This window comes from Penicillium chermesinum (assembly GCF_028974085.1).
Source record: "Penicillium chermesinum strain IBT 19713 chromosome Unknown utg000004l:1.0-3345178.0:1.0-3348027.0, whole genome shotgun sequence".
Taxonomy (NCBI): domain Eukaryota; kingdom Fungi; phylum Ascomycota; class Eurotiomycetes; order Eurotiales; family Aspergillaceae; genus Penicillium; species Penicillium chermesinum.
Genome location: NW_026695314.1, coordinates 920,720 through 937,169, shown reverse-complemented (window position 1 = coordinate 937,169; position 16,450 = coordinate 920,720). Strand labels below are relative to the sequence as shown.

Genomic DNA, 16,450 nt, shown 5'->3' with positions numbered 1-16,450 from the left:
GCCTACTAGTCGCACCTCTTCAGGCATGAAATGAAGCCTTGAATCCCCACTTGGCCCCCACTTGCGGATGATTCAGCCCCGCTCAGCTCCAGATTGCCCCAAGGAGCCTTCCGAGACTTTCCCTTTTGAGAATTCTATGCTGATGGCGACTAACTTCCTTGCGAGCACTCACTTCTACAACTTCCCACTACTATGTTCGTGACATTCAAGTCCTCTAAGGAAGGTCGTAGTCGTGATGCCAGGAGTGAAGCGATGCCTGGAACAGGCACGAAACGGAAGCGGACGACTGTTCTAAGAGCCTGCAATTGGTGCCGCCAAAATCGCGTTAGATGTGATAACGGCCGGCCGTGTGAGAACTGCCGATTGCGAAAGCAGCATTGCCCGAGAGAACCAACGGGGGATCCTAAGGAAATCGAATATTTGCGGTCGCGGATCGCGGAACTAGAAGAGCGGCTTCGAGCAACACCTGAGAGTCTGGGAGGATCTCATTCCGTCCTATCGGACCAATTCACTCCCGGCTGGAGTTGGCCAGATGCATGGCTCAGTGATCCACGAAGCCCGGGAAATCCGCCTCTCTACTTCGGGCCCACGTCTTTTGTATATTTCGCAAGTCGCGTGTGTCGCAACCTAGAGAGTGTGTTCCATAAAGCTGCCTTGGGGGCGAGCTTGAAAACATTCACATTCAATGAAACATCGGGCGTCTTGTCGGACGATAATGGTGAACTACTAAGCAACCCTTTGACCAGAAGACAAGAAGAGTTTCTTCTTGGTTTATTTTGGCAGTCCTACCATTTTGTCTTCCCTGTGGTCGACGAAGCGGACTTTTGCAATCACTATGATTCGCTTTGGAGGGGTGAAGACTATCACAGCTCTGAGTCTCTCGCCCCCGAGACGACCCGAGACTCATCGGCGTTGGCGGATATTGCTTTGGCTCTTTGCATACAGCATACAGCATCTATGATGTCCGACAACGATCCAACGCAGGATGTCTACTCCAACAGAGACGGAGACTGGTTATATCATCGTTGCCAGCGGGCACTTGAGGATCCTAAGACCCGTCCATCGTTATACACCCTCCAGACTATCATCTACTCAATTGTCTATCTGATAAACTCCTCGTGTCTTGATATTGCTCGTCGCTCATTAGCAAATGCGGTACAAACCGCTTACAGTCTAGGGCTCCACCACAACTATCCAAGCGGTTCTGACTTGCAACTGAAGAATACCCAAAAGCAGGTTTGGTGGGCAATTTACTCCCTAGACTGTTTACTCTCGTTCAAGATGGGCCAGCCATGCATCATAAACATGGCCGACGCCACTATCGAACCGCCTGATCTCCCAGGCCCAGTGCCTTCGGAAGCGACTATAAACGGACCTGGGGAATTTAGTAGATTATGGTATTTCTCTCAGTATCTCAAGCTACTGTCAAACATCCGCTCCGTATCCTCCGACATCTTACAAAACTGCGCAAACCTTATGAGCCAAAGCGGAATCAGCTCCTCCGTCCACCAAGAGCCCGCCATTCGCCAACGCTGCTCTGCGTACCTCAAAGAATCGATCAAGCCACTCCACAGATGGGCCCGGGAGGTCCCATCATTTCTCCGACTCAAACGCCAGGGCGATGGCGAGTCCTTCTCCACAACGAACGTCCCCCTAGACTTCGACCACTACATCCCAATATGGGTCCAGCGACAGCGTGCTCTTCTCGAACTAGCCTACCACAACGCGATGCACTCGATATTCCGACTATTCATGAAGATACCCCACGACATCCCCTCGATCTCCCCCCGGAATTGGAGCTACATTCCCCACCACAGCCGACCGAAATGATGTCCATGCCCTCGACCACGCCGTGGCCAGCATTCGCATAATTGACCAGATCCTCTCCGAGGCCAACGTGTTGAACTCCTGGCACGATGCGTATCATTATGCCTGGGACGCAGCCCTGACAGTCTTCGCTTACACCCTCGTGCACCCCCTGTGCCCCTATACGTTCGCGGCGCGGTGCGCAATCGACACAGCGAAGAGTATCTTCGACAGATTCTTCCAGCATGGCTTCCCCACTGCGGCGGCGGCTTCGAGGATCACGGCTGAGGTGAAAGAAGTGGTATACTCGCATGCTCGATCCTTCAAAGCCGGGCCCAGGCCTTCCGGTCCACTATCTATTGCCACTAGGCTCGAAAGCCCGGAATTCAACATGGACTTTTTCAAAACAGGTTTAGACGAGAGGGTTTTCGCACCAGTCCTGGAATTTGAAACGGGGAGACCCGTAGAAGTGGATCTGTTTGCAGGATCTAGCGCGTTACAGATAGAAGGGCTCGGTCTGGATCCCGGTATGGCTCCATTAGACGATTTAGATTTTGTCTGAGCTCTACGTTCTAGGAAATCAAAACTTGGATGCTATTAGCGTGTGGTATTCAATTTTTGAGTAACAGGTCATTCCTCGATAAAACGAGTATCCCAGCCATATACAGGTTAGCATGCAGCTGCAAGCATTAGGTCATCAGGAACGAGGAGGAAATGGTCGTAAACAGATAAAAAGAAAAGGGCCAAAACATGCCAAGCCCACGTGAGGAATGTCATAACGCCATGGTATCACCATCTAACCCGTTTCAGATTGTGTACAGGTATCACATAAAAGGTTCTTTGGAATAAAAGATATCACTCATGAGTGGCGGAAGGGCTCGTAAGCCTCTCCTTGGTGGTGGGCTGGCGCCATAGGGTATGACTCGCCTGGAGGAGGGGGAGGGTAGGAGGTGTGGTAGCCATAGGGCTGGTTACCGTATGGCTGCTGCCCGCCAATGGGTTCGTAGGTGTAAGGGGCTTTCTCGGCGATCAGGCCGCGATCCTTGTTCTTGTGGTTGTAGGGCGAGCGGCCGGAGCAGCAGCACACACTGAAGGTCCAGAAGACGAGGGCACCAAGAGAGAACGCGACAGCGAACCAGGTGGCGATGTAGGCATTCTTGCCGAGAGACAGGGAAATACCGTACGCGTCAAGTGTCTTGCCAAGGCTTCCGCGGAAAACGCTGAAGATCACGGTAGCGGTGATGGAGGCGGCAGCGGTGAAGAGGAAACCAACGAAGGCGACGATGGTGGTAACGCAGCTGCCCCAGCGACTGCAGATGGCGAAGAACCCGACCACGATTTCGACAATGGTGACAATGAAGGCGATCAGGTAGGCGATGTACATCCACTTGGAGACGTTCTTGTAGATGTTGATGATCTTGTCGTAGTCGTCGGGCAGTTCGTCCTTGATGGTGGTGCTGTTCAGGCCCCAGATGGTGAGGGGGTTGAAGTAGAACTCAGCCTTCGGCTTGGAGCACGAAGTGACGGTGTACTTGTTGTCCGTGATGTCGCCCTCGCAGTAGCCCAAGAGCCCGATGTCATAGAAATCCTTCAGGGTGCTGTCGTCCTGGAGTTTCTTAATCAAGTCGGAGACTTGACTCGCACTGACGCTGGTGATACCGTGCTCATTGAGGATATTCTCGACCTCCGAGGCTGTCTTGGTATTGGAATTGCTAATATTTTGGAGGTCAACCTGGAGGATGGAAGACAGGTTAGCGAATCGTATACGAAAGGGGTTCCACGGTCGCGTCTTACTCGGAGGAAGTATAAGTCATTCAGAGTGCTCGAGGAGGCCTTAGTGCATCCGAGGCCGACGAAAATGATGGAGATCAAGGCGGCGATTGTCAGCACGCCAGGCGTGAAGATGCACGCAATACGACTGGCTTTCCCCATGGTAGGTGTAGGGTGAGGTTTGACTGCAACTTGATGTGAAGGTGAAGGGATGGATGAAAGAAGCGAAAAATTATGGGGGCGAATGTCAAGATTTTAACCGGCGATGATCAGCCCTTGTACGAGCGTGCCTCGTAATATGGCAGGGGGAGCAGCAACGACGACAACACCAGCCTCGCAACGAGAGGCGCAGTGTGAGAGACCGCCCAATCAACGCGCTGTTTCAACTCAGTAAAAGTGGGTCTCTGGCCCACGCCACGTTGGGTTTCTATTCGTGTCGTCTGCGCTAAACCATTTCTGGAAAGTGAGGTTCCCGACCCTGAGAAGGACCAAATTGGCAGGCAACACTTTTTCTAATTCATCTCTTAGCACCAAGCTGACGACCTCAATGTGTACAATTTACTTCTTTGAGGGCCCTGTGCAACGTGCTGGCTCTCCGGCCCACATGGTAGGATGGCGCGCCCTCAACATGAAGTCATAACGAGATTGAAAATGAAGGGATGACAAACGAAGTCTACCCCCGCCGAATCCACCCACGTAACCCACATACCATAATTTTCCCGTACCCAACCACGCTTAAGCCTGCGATCGCCTTGGGCTTCACCCGATGCAGGATAGTCCCTTGGCTAGCTTCGTCATCTCCCAGCCCTGTGGAGAACGGTATCTGATCGATTGAAAACCTTTCTTGCCCTGGTCGGCAGACCTAGGGGGAAAGGGACTTACTAGGACAGCCCTATAAAGCACCGGAGCACGCGCCACCCTTGAGCAAAATCGGATTAGGCATCTTTGTTCTCTCTACTTGGCGTCCTCGCATGCCTCATGTGCGCGGAAGAGGCTGTACGTTCTCCACTTTGCAGTTTATTTGTTTCTATATTTATGATTTAGGATAAGGTTCTGTCTAGACACACGCTGACAAACACTACTCCGTAAAGCCATCAAGTTTAGTTATAGTCTAAAAAACAAGCACGGTATAAATAATTTCTGGGGGAAAGGGAACGGTTGCCCCAAGGGAACGGTTGCCCCAACCGTGACTTACAAGATAGTCCCACTGGCAGTGTTCGAGGGTGCGATTGAAAACGTGAAGATGAAGTCAGGTTAGCGTGGTTCTTCGCCTCTGCGTGCCTCAAATCAATTTCTCTCGATGAACTGCTGTGGTCGCATAACTACCGTCAACTAGTCAACTACTTTTTTAGTTATTACGTTGTGCTTTCGTCAGCCTGTAGTCTTGATTGGCCACCAAGCGCAAGGGGGCGACAGGGAGAAAACCGTTTTCTCCCTCCGCTATCCGTTGCAGAGCCTTCAAACAACGGTATGCCCTGCAAATAGCAACTTCTATCGAAATGAAATTTGGAGCTCCTGGCAATCAAGTCGTCCCCCCCCCCCCTTCTCGCTGTTTCTAAATGTACCATTAGGTTATAGGCAGCCGAAGGCCGTTCCTCCGTGGCTGTTTAACTACGCCCTTGCGCATGGCTGGACAGTAGGATCGCCAGACTATAGAGCCTTACCGGAAAGCACCGGCCTCGCGACAGCTGATGATCTGGTCTCATCCTACGAACGGGTTGCAAACTCTCTAAACAGCCTTTATCCGGATTGTAATGGAGACATGAGCCAGATTATCCCCGGTGGCGCCAGTGCCGAGGGTTGGTGCGCCTTGGTCACAGCGCTGCACTTTTCATACACGTTACCGTAGCAAACAAGCTCGATCCCACGCCCAAAGGCTATTCTTCTATTTTACCCCATGATAAACCTCGGTGGTAAATGGGTGAAGGATGTCTTTCTTCCCGGGGCTACATCGGACCCGGTGATAGCGCAATAGTTGCTCCAGGAGGAGATCTCGCGAAGGATTGCTTGGGGTGATATCACGGGAAGATTTCCCACCTCTGAGGAGGAGTTTCGGATGATGGAACGCTCCCTTTGCTATACGCTATACTCGAAAGTGGTGTCTTTGTGGATTTTTTGACGGTATTCGGGTTTAACAAGAGAGTTTTAAGGGTCGGGTTAGAGACGGCAGTGGACGATGAGCATGAGAAGATGCTCCGTCCGCTCCAACTGGGGATCATTCAAATCCGCATTTCCATCAAAGGTTATTGTGCATGGGACCGCTGATAATGAAGTTTCTTTCGAGGAAAGGGAGAAACTAACTGCCAAGTTGCAAGCAAGCAATGCGCTAGTTTATTATTATCCAGTGACTGGCGCCAATCGTATTTTTCGACTTAGAGTTACAGGAATATACACAAGAGGGCGAGGAGCCTGAGCCAAGCTTTTTTTTTTTTGCACAGGCTCTTCAGTGTCTGCAGGAATATGTTGCCAGTTAATATTGCTCAGAGGAGATTCATATGTTCAAGTTCCGAGATTGCCACTAATAGCACGTCCCTGGACGAGACCCTGCCTTGCCGCACATCAAATTGCATCGTGTACCCTAGTATATAGCAGTACTAGACCAGCAACTTGGAAAGCGGGCTGGAGAATATCCCTATGTCGATTCTCCCTGCGACCTTTTCTTTCTCGATCCATGATATGGAGCGGTCTTGAGAATGGAAATGCTGCTGTAATACCACGTGAAATTCTGCCTCCTTGGATGAACTCAGTAGTTCGCACGGCGATACATCACGATCCAAGAGAAGCCCGCAAATAATCCAAATCAGCAACGTTGTCCTTCATAGTAATACTGAAATAAGAGATGTCTGAATGAGGCTTCCGCTATTTTTAGCGATGCTTGAAAGGGCAACGGAGGCTAAATCAGCCCCCAACACGTGGCGGCAAATTGCGCCCCGGAGAGATGGCGCCAAGCATGAACCGCTGTACACGGAACGGAAGGCGGAGTTTTCTATTCTGGACCTTTGCAGAGTGCACTGCAATTCCTAGGCATTGCTCTAACGCCCCCAATATTCAATAAAACCCTGTGGGGAAAACATCGACCTCTTACAATGCTTTTACTATGGGCCTTCTGATTGATCGACAGGGGCTCTAGTTCGATGCCGCTGCGGCTTCTGAACAAGATGGGCTCCTCCTGGACGCTTTTTGCAAGCAATATCAATGGATTTACAGCCAAGCTTGAATATGATATCGATTGTCATCTTCGGATGTTAACATATAACCAGTGGATTCGGCAGCCTTGGGGCAATCATGCAGTGAGTGGAGCATGAGGCCTCCAACAAGCAAGACGCAGCGTATGATGTTAGGGAGAAACACTTTCCTCCTAGCACACTGTGCTTCGGACCATAGATCACGGCGTGCTTGGCTGGATCGCCAGGACTAAAACCCGGCACCCCCGGAAGGATTTCGCCCCGCCATCCGTTTCATGACCCTTGGGGCATAAGCAAGATCCATTATGTTACCTGATCGGCAGCATAATTCCTATTTACCGTATGGCGCACAAGAATCAATGCAACACTGCCCCTGTGAATCAAGGACACAGAGAGATAGCAAATGAACCACATACTGATTAAGCTTCTTTAGTGCGGCCGATGAGATTCTTTGTCGGACATACAAGTACCTTGAACATGGCCCCAATGTTTCGAGGCCGGTCCTATCCTGCAAGCACTTTCCTTGATCTCTCACTGATCGATATCGTTATACCATAATGAAGTTCGATTCGATCAAGTGTGCCATCGTGGTGGCCGCCCTGGAGGGCGCCGTCTCTGCCGCCCCCTCACCCAAAGGTCGTTTCTCTGTCAAGACCTTCAAAGGCCCCAAGCTCGGGCTGGTCTCCCGAGTCACAGGCTCTGGTCCTTCAGCGGCAAGCACCAACTTCATGAACATGACATTTGGAGACCAGACCTTTCCCATGGAGATCGATACCGGCTCGTCCGCTCTTTGGCTCTTCAACACCGGCACCCCTTCCAACGAACAAGGCGGCCACCCTCTCTACAACCCTAATGCCTCTTCTACCTTCCAACTGCAAGATGGGTACTCCTTCGACATCGAGTATGCCGACGGCACCGGCATGACCGGTCCCGTGGGCACCGAGGACGTCACCATGGCTGGTATCACCATTCAGGGCCAGTATATCGGTATTCCCAACGATGTTCGCACCAACTCCAACCCCATCCAGGGTGGTTGTCTGGGCATGGCGCCAAACCCATTTACTATGACGCCCACATCCCAGAACACCTGGCACCAGAACGCTGAGCCCTTGCTCGATCAGCCGGTGTGGACTGTGGACTTCTACAGCACCCAGGATGGTTCTATGGACTTCGGTTACATTGACGACTCCAAATACCAGGGTGATATCGCTTATGCCCCTTGTGATTTCTCTAATGGAGCTTGGTCTTTCAACATCACTGGCTGGAACGTGCCGAACGACTCAGTCCAGACTGGTAGCGGCAGTGTCCAGAGCATTGCGGATACCGGTACCCCCAGCTCCAGCTTACCTCAGGGCGTTCTTGACTACTACTACGGCAAGGTTGACGGGTCTTCACGGTATGACCTTTCTTGATTGGGATTCATTGATTGAAAGGGCGTTATGCTGACCGTCGTATTCTTGATAGTGACTCCTCTGACGATACCGCTTACGTTGTCCCTTGCGATGCCGACCTGCCTGATCTCATCCTCACGATTGAAGGTGGCACTGTGACCATTCCCGGTTCCCAAATGAATGCCGGTACTGTCGATGGAGGCTGCCGCGGCGCTTTCTACATCACTACCGGCGGAGGTAACCTTGGATCGGCCATGTTCAACTCCAACTTTGTTGTTTACAGTCAGACCAATGCCCAGATCGGGTTTGCTCTCAAGGCTTAAGTAGGTTGGGAAGACATGGGGCAGTCAAATCGAGTCCTTAATTGTATATATGCTATATGATGCGAGGGCCATTCATGTTGAGTTGTATGTTCATTCAACCAATTTTGTAGACTGAAGATTCACACAAACAGCCGGCTGGCCAATCGGGAATTTCAAGACAAATGTGCAGCTCTCACTCTGGGCAATCCAAAATCTCATTTACTCATAAAACTGCAGGGCACCCAAGTAGACAGGTCCAGCCTGGTGGATATTCTTCTTAAAGCAGTGATCCTTTGTACCAGGTTCGACCAAATATGCAGTCTGTTGGGTCTTTATAGTGATAGATCAAGTTTGGTAGACCATCTAAATCCTCTCATGCCACATGTCCAATTTTGGCCCTCTATCTCCATTATGATGTACTTAAGAAAGCAAAGTTTCGAAAACCTTGGCTGCCGCAAGGACCTTCTCTTCCTGAAGTCTTTGGGAGATAATCTGCAGCCCGACTGGATGGCCATGCATCTTCTCAGGGTCATACAAGTTCCAGTTCCATTCATCTGTTGGATTCCGGGGCTTGTATAAGGGATCCGGGATATCGATGTCTTTTGACACTGTGGTGACAGGGAATGCGAGGGCAGGATAGTCCAAGAAGTTCCATACTTTGGTATAGCCGACCCAGCTGGTTATATATGTTAGTTTTGGCAGTTTTGGCAGTAGTGAACCGGTTGTTTTCAGTCCACCTACCGGACAGAATTATGCGGAACCGCAGGGTGAGGCGCCACTGGAGCGAGCAGTATATCTACCTTGCGCCCCGAGGTCGATCCTCGAGTCTTATTCCAGTGATCAAGGTACATCTTCTGCAAACTTACCTTCTGGCGGTTCAGCTGCCAGTATTGGTAGACGGATATGGGCTCTCCTCGGTCGACAAGTGCCTTTACTTGAGGTACGAATGGCTCGTTGCAAACAGCAATGTCACGGCGAATATCCTCGCCTCCATCAGCTGTATAGTATTTATCCTGGAAGAATGTCAGATCTTATGTCGTGGTGGTATCTATAGAAGCAAATTGACCTGGACTTTAATAATGTCTGCATGGCCGATTGGATCCCAAGTGACAATCTCGTGACCAGCAGACTTAAGTTTCCCTACGAGGTCATCAAGTGCCCGTTGAAAGGGAGGGTGGATTTTCACCACACCATCGTCTGAAATGACACCAATAGTCAGTGGGCGGGTCAAAAAATCGTCATATATATGCGACCTCCACGGCAAGTCAATGCATCGTGGATCCAGGTCCGAAGGTTGAGAATTAATCACAGCCTTGGTGACTTCAGTAAGCGAGTGCAAGGATCGTGCCATAGGCCCGATGACAGATGGAACGTGCTCCTGCCCTTCAGTAGACACAGAAACATTATAGTATGGGAGCCGACCACTCTGGACACTGTTAGTGACGATTTAAGAGTGCCCACCGCGGAACTTACACTCGGCTTGAGTCCATACAAGCCCATAATACTGCTGGGTTGGCGGATCGATGCGCCGATATCCGTTCCGAATCCGACCATAGAGCCTTTGCATGCGAGCAAGGCGGATTCACCTCCAGAAGAACCGCCTGGGGTGAAGGACGGGTCATTTGGATTGACAGTAAGACCCCAGAGGGGGTTAATTGTTTCCGCTATCTGTATTCAATTTAGCCCATCCTGAAGACGGAATCATTTTTTTTTTTTTAAGAAGATGACCGGGAAGATGCCACACACCATAATACTTTGGGGAACATTTGTTTTGGCGATAACAATGGCACCCAGCCTAGTTAAGAGAGTGACTAGGGCCGCATCCTCGGTGGAAGGAGAGTAAGCCCTGCCCACATAGCCGAGAGTCGAGTCGAATCCTTTGATATCAAACTGATCTTTGAGCGAAACTGGAATTCCATGTAATGGGCCTATGAGTTTGCCTTCTCGACGGAAATATTCATCTAGAACTCTGGACCGCTGGATAGCTTGCTCAAACAGGATTTCCGTCAGGCAATTTGTCTATGCACGGTAAGAACTTTTTGCTGGTAATAAGTTGATATAGTCCTTCATACCTTTTGATGAGACTGAATCGCCCTGTAAATTCTATGTAAGAAATCTGCGTTCGCAATAAGGCTTGGTAGAATTACCGATTGATGTAAGCCAAGGTCACACTTTCGGCGGTCAGATTGCCCGAGGCGAGCGCCTCAAACAATTCCTTGTGTTCCAGAGAACAAATTTCAATATCAATGCCATCACTGAATGACTTTGCTCCCCGCTGTCTCTGCAAGAAGGCCTCGATTGCTTGGGTCTGATCTCGGCGTTTCCGGGCGACAATATCTTCCCAGTCCCCTTTGGAGGGGCTCTTATCGGTCGAACCCATACGGTCGAGACCCAGGGATGCCTTGAAGGACAATGACTCACGTTCCAAGCGAGTTATAGAGATGGCAATGAAGTCAAATTGTTGTGACAGTTACTGTGCGGGGAAGCGTCGTCTCGGCCTTTTCTCCGCCGGGGGGATCTCCCCGCAAGCTTGGGGTCGACCATCGGCCGAAACTCGCCGAGGGCAAGATAACCAGATGAAGAGTAGTGGAAATTGACGTTTGAAAAATAACTGAACTTCGATAATTACAACTCATTTCCGGTCGCCCCTGTGGTAGATGAAAGAAATTTGATCTGCATTGTCGCGCCTATTGAACGGGGGTCCTGAAGATACCATACTTACTAGTGGCATGAAAGGTCTTCACAAGTGGCCGGGGACGTTGTCGCCAATGCTAATGCAAATAATGCAGATCTCAGAAAACTAAGCCTGAATGTAGTCCGTGGAGTTATCTATAATTGAAGAGATCAAACGTACTGGTAGACCGAACTCTTTCCCGAAGATGGTATCATTGGCCTAGAAGCAATGACCTTGCTCCAGTCCCGTATGGAATTGTTACACCAGCAGGTCATCTCTTCCAATCCAGTTTGGAATTGGGCTCAACAACAATCTCACAATTCTTCTGCGATTCGTGGAACCGATCCATTCTTATCCATACGGGAGTCTTTCGTTATAACCGATGACCTAGCAATCACACTCAGTTCCCCTGTTGATTCATGCTTGATCAAGGCTCAATGTGCTTATGAGCCCGGAACCTGAAAGAAGGGGGAGTATTCTTGGTTGACAAGTATATATTACTTTGGGTCTGAACTGGCTTCATATCAACATATTTCGCAATGCAGCCAATTAGCATTTTCCCATTACGTGTATCAGTTCGCTCGTGTTGATTTCATATCCTGTCAGCTATGAAGTAGGATCAATACTGACATAGGGCAGCGTTGCCATTCTCATAGAAGCTAAGCTACCTATTAGTAGGCAAATTAGGCTTAGATATGGAGTATTTGACAGTGACCCCTGGGGCTTAGTTATCTAAGAAGGCCCCGAGACTTGACATAAGCTACGTGCCTGGCACCTGGCACCTGGGCACCTACCGAGGTACCTAGACACCAAACGGTACCTCGGCAGAATGCTAGACTTATTCGTTCATGACCAGTAGGATCACACCCATGAATTCTCCAGTCTTTGAGAACCGGGGGTCATCCAATTGGGGGGTGTAAACTCGACTCCGATCAAGTTTTTGAGCGTGTATTTGGAAAGTAAACCAGGGGGAATAACGGGAGCGGGGCCAGAAGCAGAGGAGGAAATGCAGGGTTGCCAGGGGAAAAAAAGAGTTTGTCGGGTCGAGATAACAATTAGGCAGAAACGTACGAAAGAGCTGGCATTTCAGGGCCAAGAATCTGCTTATTTTGAAGCTTGGAAGTGGTTTGGTTTAATAGCGCCACCAAACCTAAAACTATCGGCTAAAGACTACTGTGTACATGGGAATTCGAGTTGCAACCCTTTAAGGCCGCCTTTCAAGCTGCAGCTGGGTACGCAGGAAAGTGGAAATCTCCGATGCAGGCCGGCGCTCGTTTCCTGTACTCGTGTAGTCTAGCGTCCCAAGCGCAAGTTTGGAACCGGATCTGCTTCTCCCCCCCACCGATCTGCCTAATAAGCAGTGTCCTGGCATTCCTCCCCCAGATCGGGGATCGATGACTCGCTCAGGCACCTCACACGCGCACATCCAAGGGAAGCGTAGAAAAAAAAAAATTTCACACTCGGACATCTGGTATACTCAATGCAACGCTGGTAATCCATGACATGATTGAGTTAAGCGCAGGAACGAGGCACGGGGGAGAAAGCCGATGACATCAAGCCGGACTGATGACGTCGGCGATCGAGCAGAAAGCAACATTTTGCAGGATCTGCGGCACCTGTCGCCCGCCGTAGTTCGCGCACTATTGGATCGTCATTGGATCTTCCCCCTTTCGGGACCCAATTGAGTTGGCTGGGTTGCGCTGGAGAAGCTAGTGTGCTTCCCAGGCGCAGCAGCTCGATCCGCTGCTGCCCGGGCCATAAACCCTGCGATCCCTAGGAGCTGTTGCGTGCCTTTTTCTCACCTTTTTGCTCTCCCTGCTCTCTCCAGCCCCATCAAGCCACAGTCATCACCGAAACGGGTAAAGTTCCCGGAATTGACGACGTCATATTAGGACAGTAAGCCATGACCTCGATCTTTCTCCTTTTATCTTCTCCTGACCTTCTGTCACAGTATTCATTCCTGATCAAAAGCAAAAAAAAATTCTTCTCTCAGGGGATCGTAGCTCAATAAGTGAACTGCAGTTCCCGTTGCTATCCAAAAGGTGAGAATCGGCAGAACCCTCCGCTCCCCCTCATCGGACTAGATCCCTCCCTCACCCAGCCGGTTCTTCTTGGGGCAAAAAAAGTGCTAATACTCGGTCGTTTGAAGCGATTTCTTAGATTCTATCCCTATCTTATTCCTGCACTTCGACTGCCACCTCCACCTCCACCATGCACCGCACTTACTCCATGCGCGCGACTCGCGCCCCGACCGCCTCGCAGGTTGAGAATCCTCCACCCCCATTGTCCACCACCAAGTCCAACCGATGGCTAGGGAAGGGCGGCCTCGGTAAGTTGATTCCAAATAGAAGAATGCGTGGCGTGGTGGTCGTTCCCCCCGTTGAGCGGTTCCCAAAGTGGGGTTCCCGAAACGTGCGGCTCTCGGTCGCATAGTCCCCGTTGTGGTGGAAAACCGCCGTCGACATGGAACAAAGGAGCTTCACGCAATGATATCGATTGAACAGTCAACTGATGTATATCATGGATAGGTCATGCCTTCCGTAAGAACGCCGCGGGTGCCTTCGGCCCTGATCTTTCTCGCAAGCTGTCGCAGCTGGTCAAGATGGAGAAGAACGTTATGCGCAGTATGGAGCTTGTAGCCCGCGAGCGCATGGAAGTCGCTGTATGTTGGCCCTCCCTCCTGCGTCCCTGCTGTCGTTGCAAAGCTAATTTCGCTTCACATATAGCAACAACTCTCAATCTGGGGTGAAGCCGGCGACGAGGATGTGTCGGATGTGACGGATAAGCTCGGTGTTCTGATCTACGAGATCGGTGAGCTGGAGGATATGTTCGTCGACCGCTACGACCAGTACCGTGTCACCATCAAGAGCATCCGAAACATTGAGGCCTCTGTACAGCCTAGCCGAGACCGTATGTAGCTTCACACCGAAACCCACCAGGGTTCTGCCGATCGAGAAAGTTCCCGCTGACATTTGAACCCGCAGGCAAGCAAAAGATCACTGATGAGATTGCCAAGCTGAAGTACAAGGACCCCAACTCTCCTCGAATTGTCGTTTTGGAGCAGGAGCTGGTCCGCGCCGAGGCCGAGTCCCTTGTCGCTGAGGCCCAGCTGTCCAACATCACGCGTGAGAAGGTCAAGGCCGCCTTCCAGTACCAATTCGACGCTCTGCGCGAGCACTGCGAAAAGGTCGCCATCATCGCCGGATACGGCAAGCACCTTTTGGACCTGATTGACGACACCCCAGTGACTCCCGGCGAGACCCGCCAGGCATACGACGGTTACGATGCCAGCAAGGCCATCATCCAAGACTGCGAAGATGCTCTCAGCAACTGGGTGACCTCCAAGTCCGTTGTGAAATCTAGTCTCTCTCAGCGCTCCCGTGCTCTTTCCCAACGTCGCCAGGAGAGCATCAAATCTGGCGGCATCGACCTCTCCCAGCAGGACCAGCCTCTGGCTGGTGACCGCGACTCCTGGTTGCCCGCCGATCAGCACCCCAGCTATGAAGATGGCGAAGATGTACTCAGCACCGTCGACGGCGAGACCCGCGGCCGTGAGGAGGAGCGTGAGCCCATTGCTGCTTAAATCTGAACATGCATCCGATACACTGCGTGTCCCCTCCCTCACGAATGAATACGACAGCTCCATTTTCCCGGGCCGTACCGGCCCTTCGCTCTCGTTCTCGTGCATGGGCAAGTCTCTGGACCGGAGTATCAGGACGATTGTCAAGACACGGGCTTTGGCTCACCGAGTAATCCTCACCAAAGCTCTGGCTTCATCCAATCACGGTTTCTTCAGACCCATGCGTTATTGTTCCTGTTTTTTCCCTCCCCTCTTGTCATCGATTTTCCGATTTTGGTCACGCTCCGACGCCCCGTACCTATGTCGTGATATGCACTCCGCGCTCGTGTTCGTCCTGCCTTGATTCGCTCCTGGTCTGTCTGTGAGGTCCATCAAAGACCCTACATCCTTCAGATCTACGGATTCGAAGGGGGGATTGTGACGAGTATTCGGCTGAGAGGATCACACATTTGCTTCCCTTCTTGTGCTTTTTTGACTCTTTCCTCTTAATGTAATACCATATTGTGCCGGGCCTTTTAAGTGTTTCGTTGGTGGCTTCGACCCGGAGGACTCGTTTTCCAAAGGGCCGAAGCTTAGTAATTCACTAGGTGTTAATGAAATCGTGCTGCTACTTTGGACATTACTTTGAGGACATAAAGCCGGTATATGCTATCTAATCGATGTAGAACTTGAACTCCGTAGAGCTATACGGCTGCAACTTGAAGAACTTCATTTGGATGTACCCTTTGGAAGCAATCACCCGTCGTGTATAGACCTGCACAAGGGGTCTTGTTGCGGCTTAACCTCGTGTACAGGCTCAGTGACCGGCATTGACGTTCAGGATTTTCGTTGGTCATTGCCAACCCTTACGGTACCACTCTCACAGTATCATAAGCCAGCAAAGTCTGTATCAAGACTGCAGACCGAATAGAGGACCTGTACCGGCAGCGTTCCGAATGACGCGCCTTCTATCAGCAAAAATGCATACGGACTCAAGCCAAGCCCATGAATACTAACTACTCGCCTCTTACTCCCAACCACGCAGCACACTACCTCAATTATCTCTAATAGCAACCAAAGTGCCCTCATTCTCACGGCCTGTATTCGCCACTGCCGATTAGGACAGAATGGATCGAAGAGCGGTCTTCCCTTCAGCTCCCACGTCGGCCGAAACAACACAGCCTTCCACGTTTCTGAACCGCGAGAGCTAGGCGACGAGATCAAGCAGCCGCGTGACAGGGTTCTCAGGCTCGTTTAGCCGGCAGCCAGCTAGTAATGGCTGAGAGTAACAGTAGCATTGGGTTATCCGTCGCCAGCAAAGGATGTATGCCAGCGCGACGAGCATGTGAGGAATGCCCACGGCGAGCTATGATCTGCATGATGCGATTGTGTCGAGAGGTGCAATGCCGAAGCTAGGGGGGTTCCGGAGTTCGTTGATCGAGCATGAATGTCCAGCGCCAAGTATGATCCGGCAGTCTGGCAGGCCGGTCCCTGAAGAGCAGAGGTGCGTGGTATGGGAGGCGAGTGGGCGTTCTTGTACGGCGCATCTGCAGGCATCGATAATGGTGGGAAAAGGGTGTTTTTCTCATGAGAGGGAAAGGGCCAAGGGACGATGGGTGCTGGGCGATAGCGAATGGACGGTGAAGCCTGTATGTAGAGGATCAGAAACTCCTCATAATGGTCATCTGGTGACAGCTGAGGTCAAGTTATTTCGCTAAACAGACTTCTAGGCCAAAATAAAGGAAGCTCGGGGGGCTCGTGGT

At 51.1% G+C, this 16,450-nt stretch overlaps 6 protein-coding genes across 6 annotated transcripts; 3 read left to right on the top strand and 3 right to left on the bottom strand.

Annotated features, from left to right (window-relative positions):
• Positions 1-192: 192 nt before the first annotated feature.
• N7468_005246 (Zn(II)2Cys6 transcription factor) lies at positions 193-2,368 on the top strand (the record flags this gene model as incomplete). The annotated part of the gene is made up of 2 exons (XM_058474543.1): positions 193-1,696; positions 1,818-2,368. The coding sequence occupies 2 exons, from the start codon at positions 193-195 to the stop codon at positions 2,366-2,368; spliced, it is 2,055 nt and encodes a 684-aa protein (XP_058330283.1).
• A 297-nt stretch (positions 2,369-2,665) lies between these two features.
• Positions 2,666-3,738, bottom strand: N7468_005245 (SUR7/PalI family protein; the record flags this gene model as incomplete). The annotated part of the gene is made up of 2 exons (XM_058474542.1): positions 2,666-3,538; positions 3,601-3,738. The coding sequence occupies 2 exons, from the start codon at positions 3,736-3,738 to the stop codon at positions 2,666-2,668; spliced, it is 1,011 nt and encodes a 336-aa protein (XP_058330282.1).
• A 3,580-nt stretch (positions 3,739-7,318) lies between these two features.
• On the top strand, positions 7,319-8,475 carry N7468_005244 (acid protease; the record flags this gene model as incomplete). The annotated part of the gene is made up of 2 exons (XM_058474541.1): positions 7,319-8,157; positions 8,226-8,475. 2 exons carry the CDS (start codon positions 7,319-7,321, stop codon positions 8,473-8,475), a joined length of 1,089 nt encoding a protein of 362 aa, XP_058330281.1.
• A 399-nt stretch (positions 8,476-8,874) lies between these two features.
• Positions 8,875-10,834, bottom strand: N7468_005243 (amidase signature domain-containing protein; the record flags this gene model as incomplete). The annotated part of the gene is made up of 7 exons (XM_058474540.1): positions 8,875-9,130; positions 9,196-9,467; positions 9,521-9,880; positions 9,928-10,122; positions 10,201-10,473; positions 10,527-10,548; positions 10,602-10,834. The coding sequence occupies 7 exons, from the start codon at positions 10,832-10,834 to the stop codon at positions 8,875-8,877; spliced, it is 1,611 nt and encodes a 536-aa protein (XP_058330280.1).
• A 2,505-nt stretch (positions 10,835-13,339) lies between these two features.
• N7468_005242 (Eisosome component PIL1/LSP1 family protein) lies at positions 13,340-14,711 on the top strand (the record flags this gene model as incomplete). The annotated part of the gene is made up of 4 exons (XM_058474539.1): positions 13,340-13,457; positions 13,657-13,790; positions 13,855-14,038; positions 14,113-14,711. The coding sequence occupies 4 exons, from the start codon at positions 13,340-13,342 to the stop codon at positions 14,709-14,711; spliced, it is 1,035 nt and encodes a 344-aa protein (XP_058330279.1).
• A 1,278-nt stretch (positions 14,712-15,989) lies between these two features.
• On the bottom strand, positions 15,990-16,244 carry N7468_005241 (uncharacterized protein; the record flags this gene model as incomplete). The annotated part of the gene is made up of 1 exon (XM_058474538.1): positions 15,990-16,244. One exon carries the CDS (start codon positions 16,242-16,244, stop codon positions 15,990-15,992), a length of 255 nt encoding a protein of 84 aa, XP_058330278.1.
• Positions 16,245-16,450: the final 206 nt, after the last annotated feature.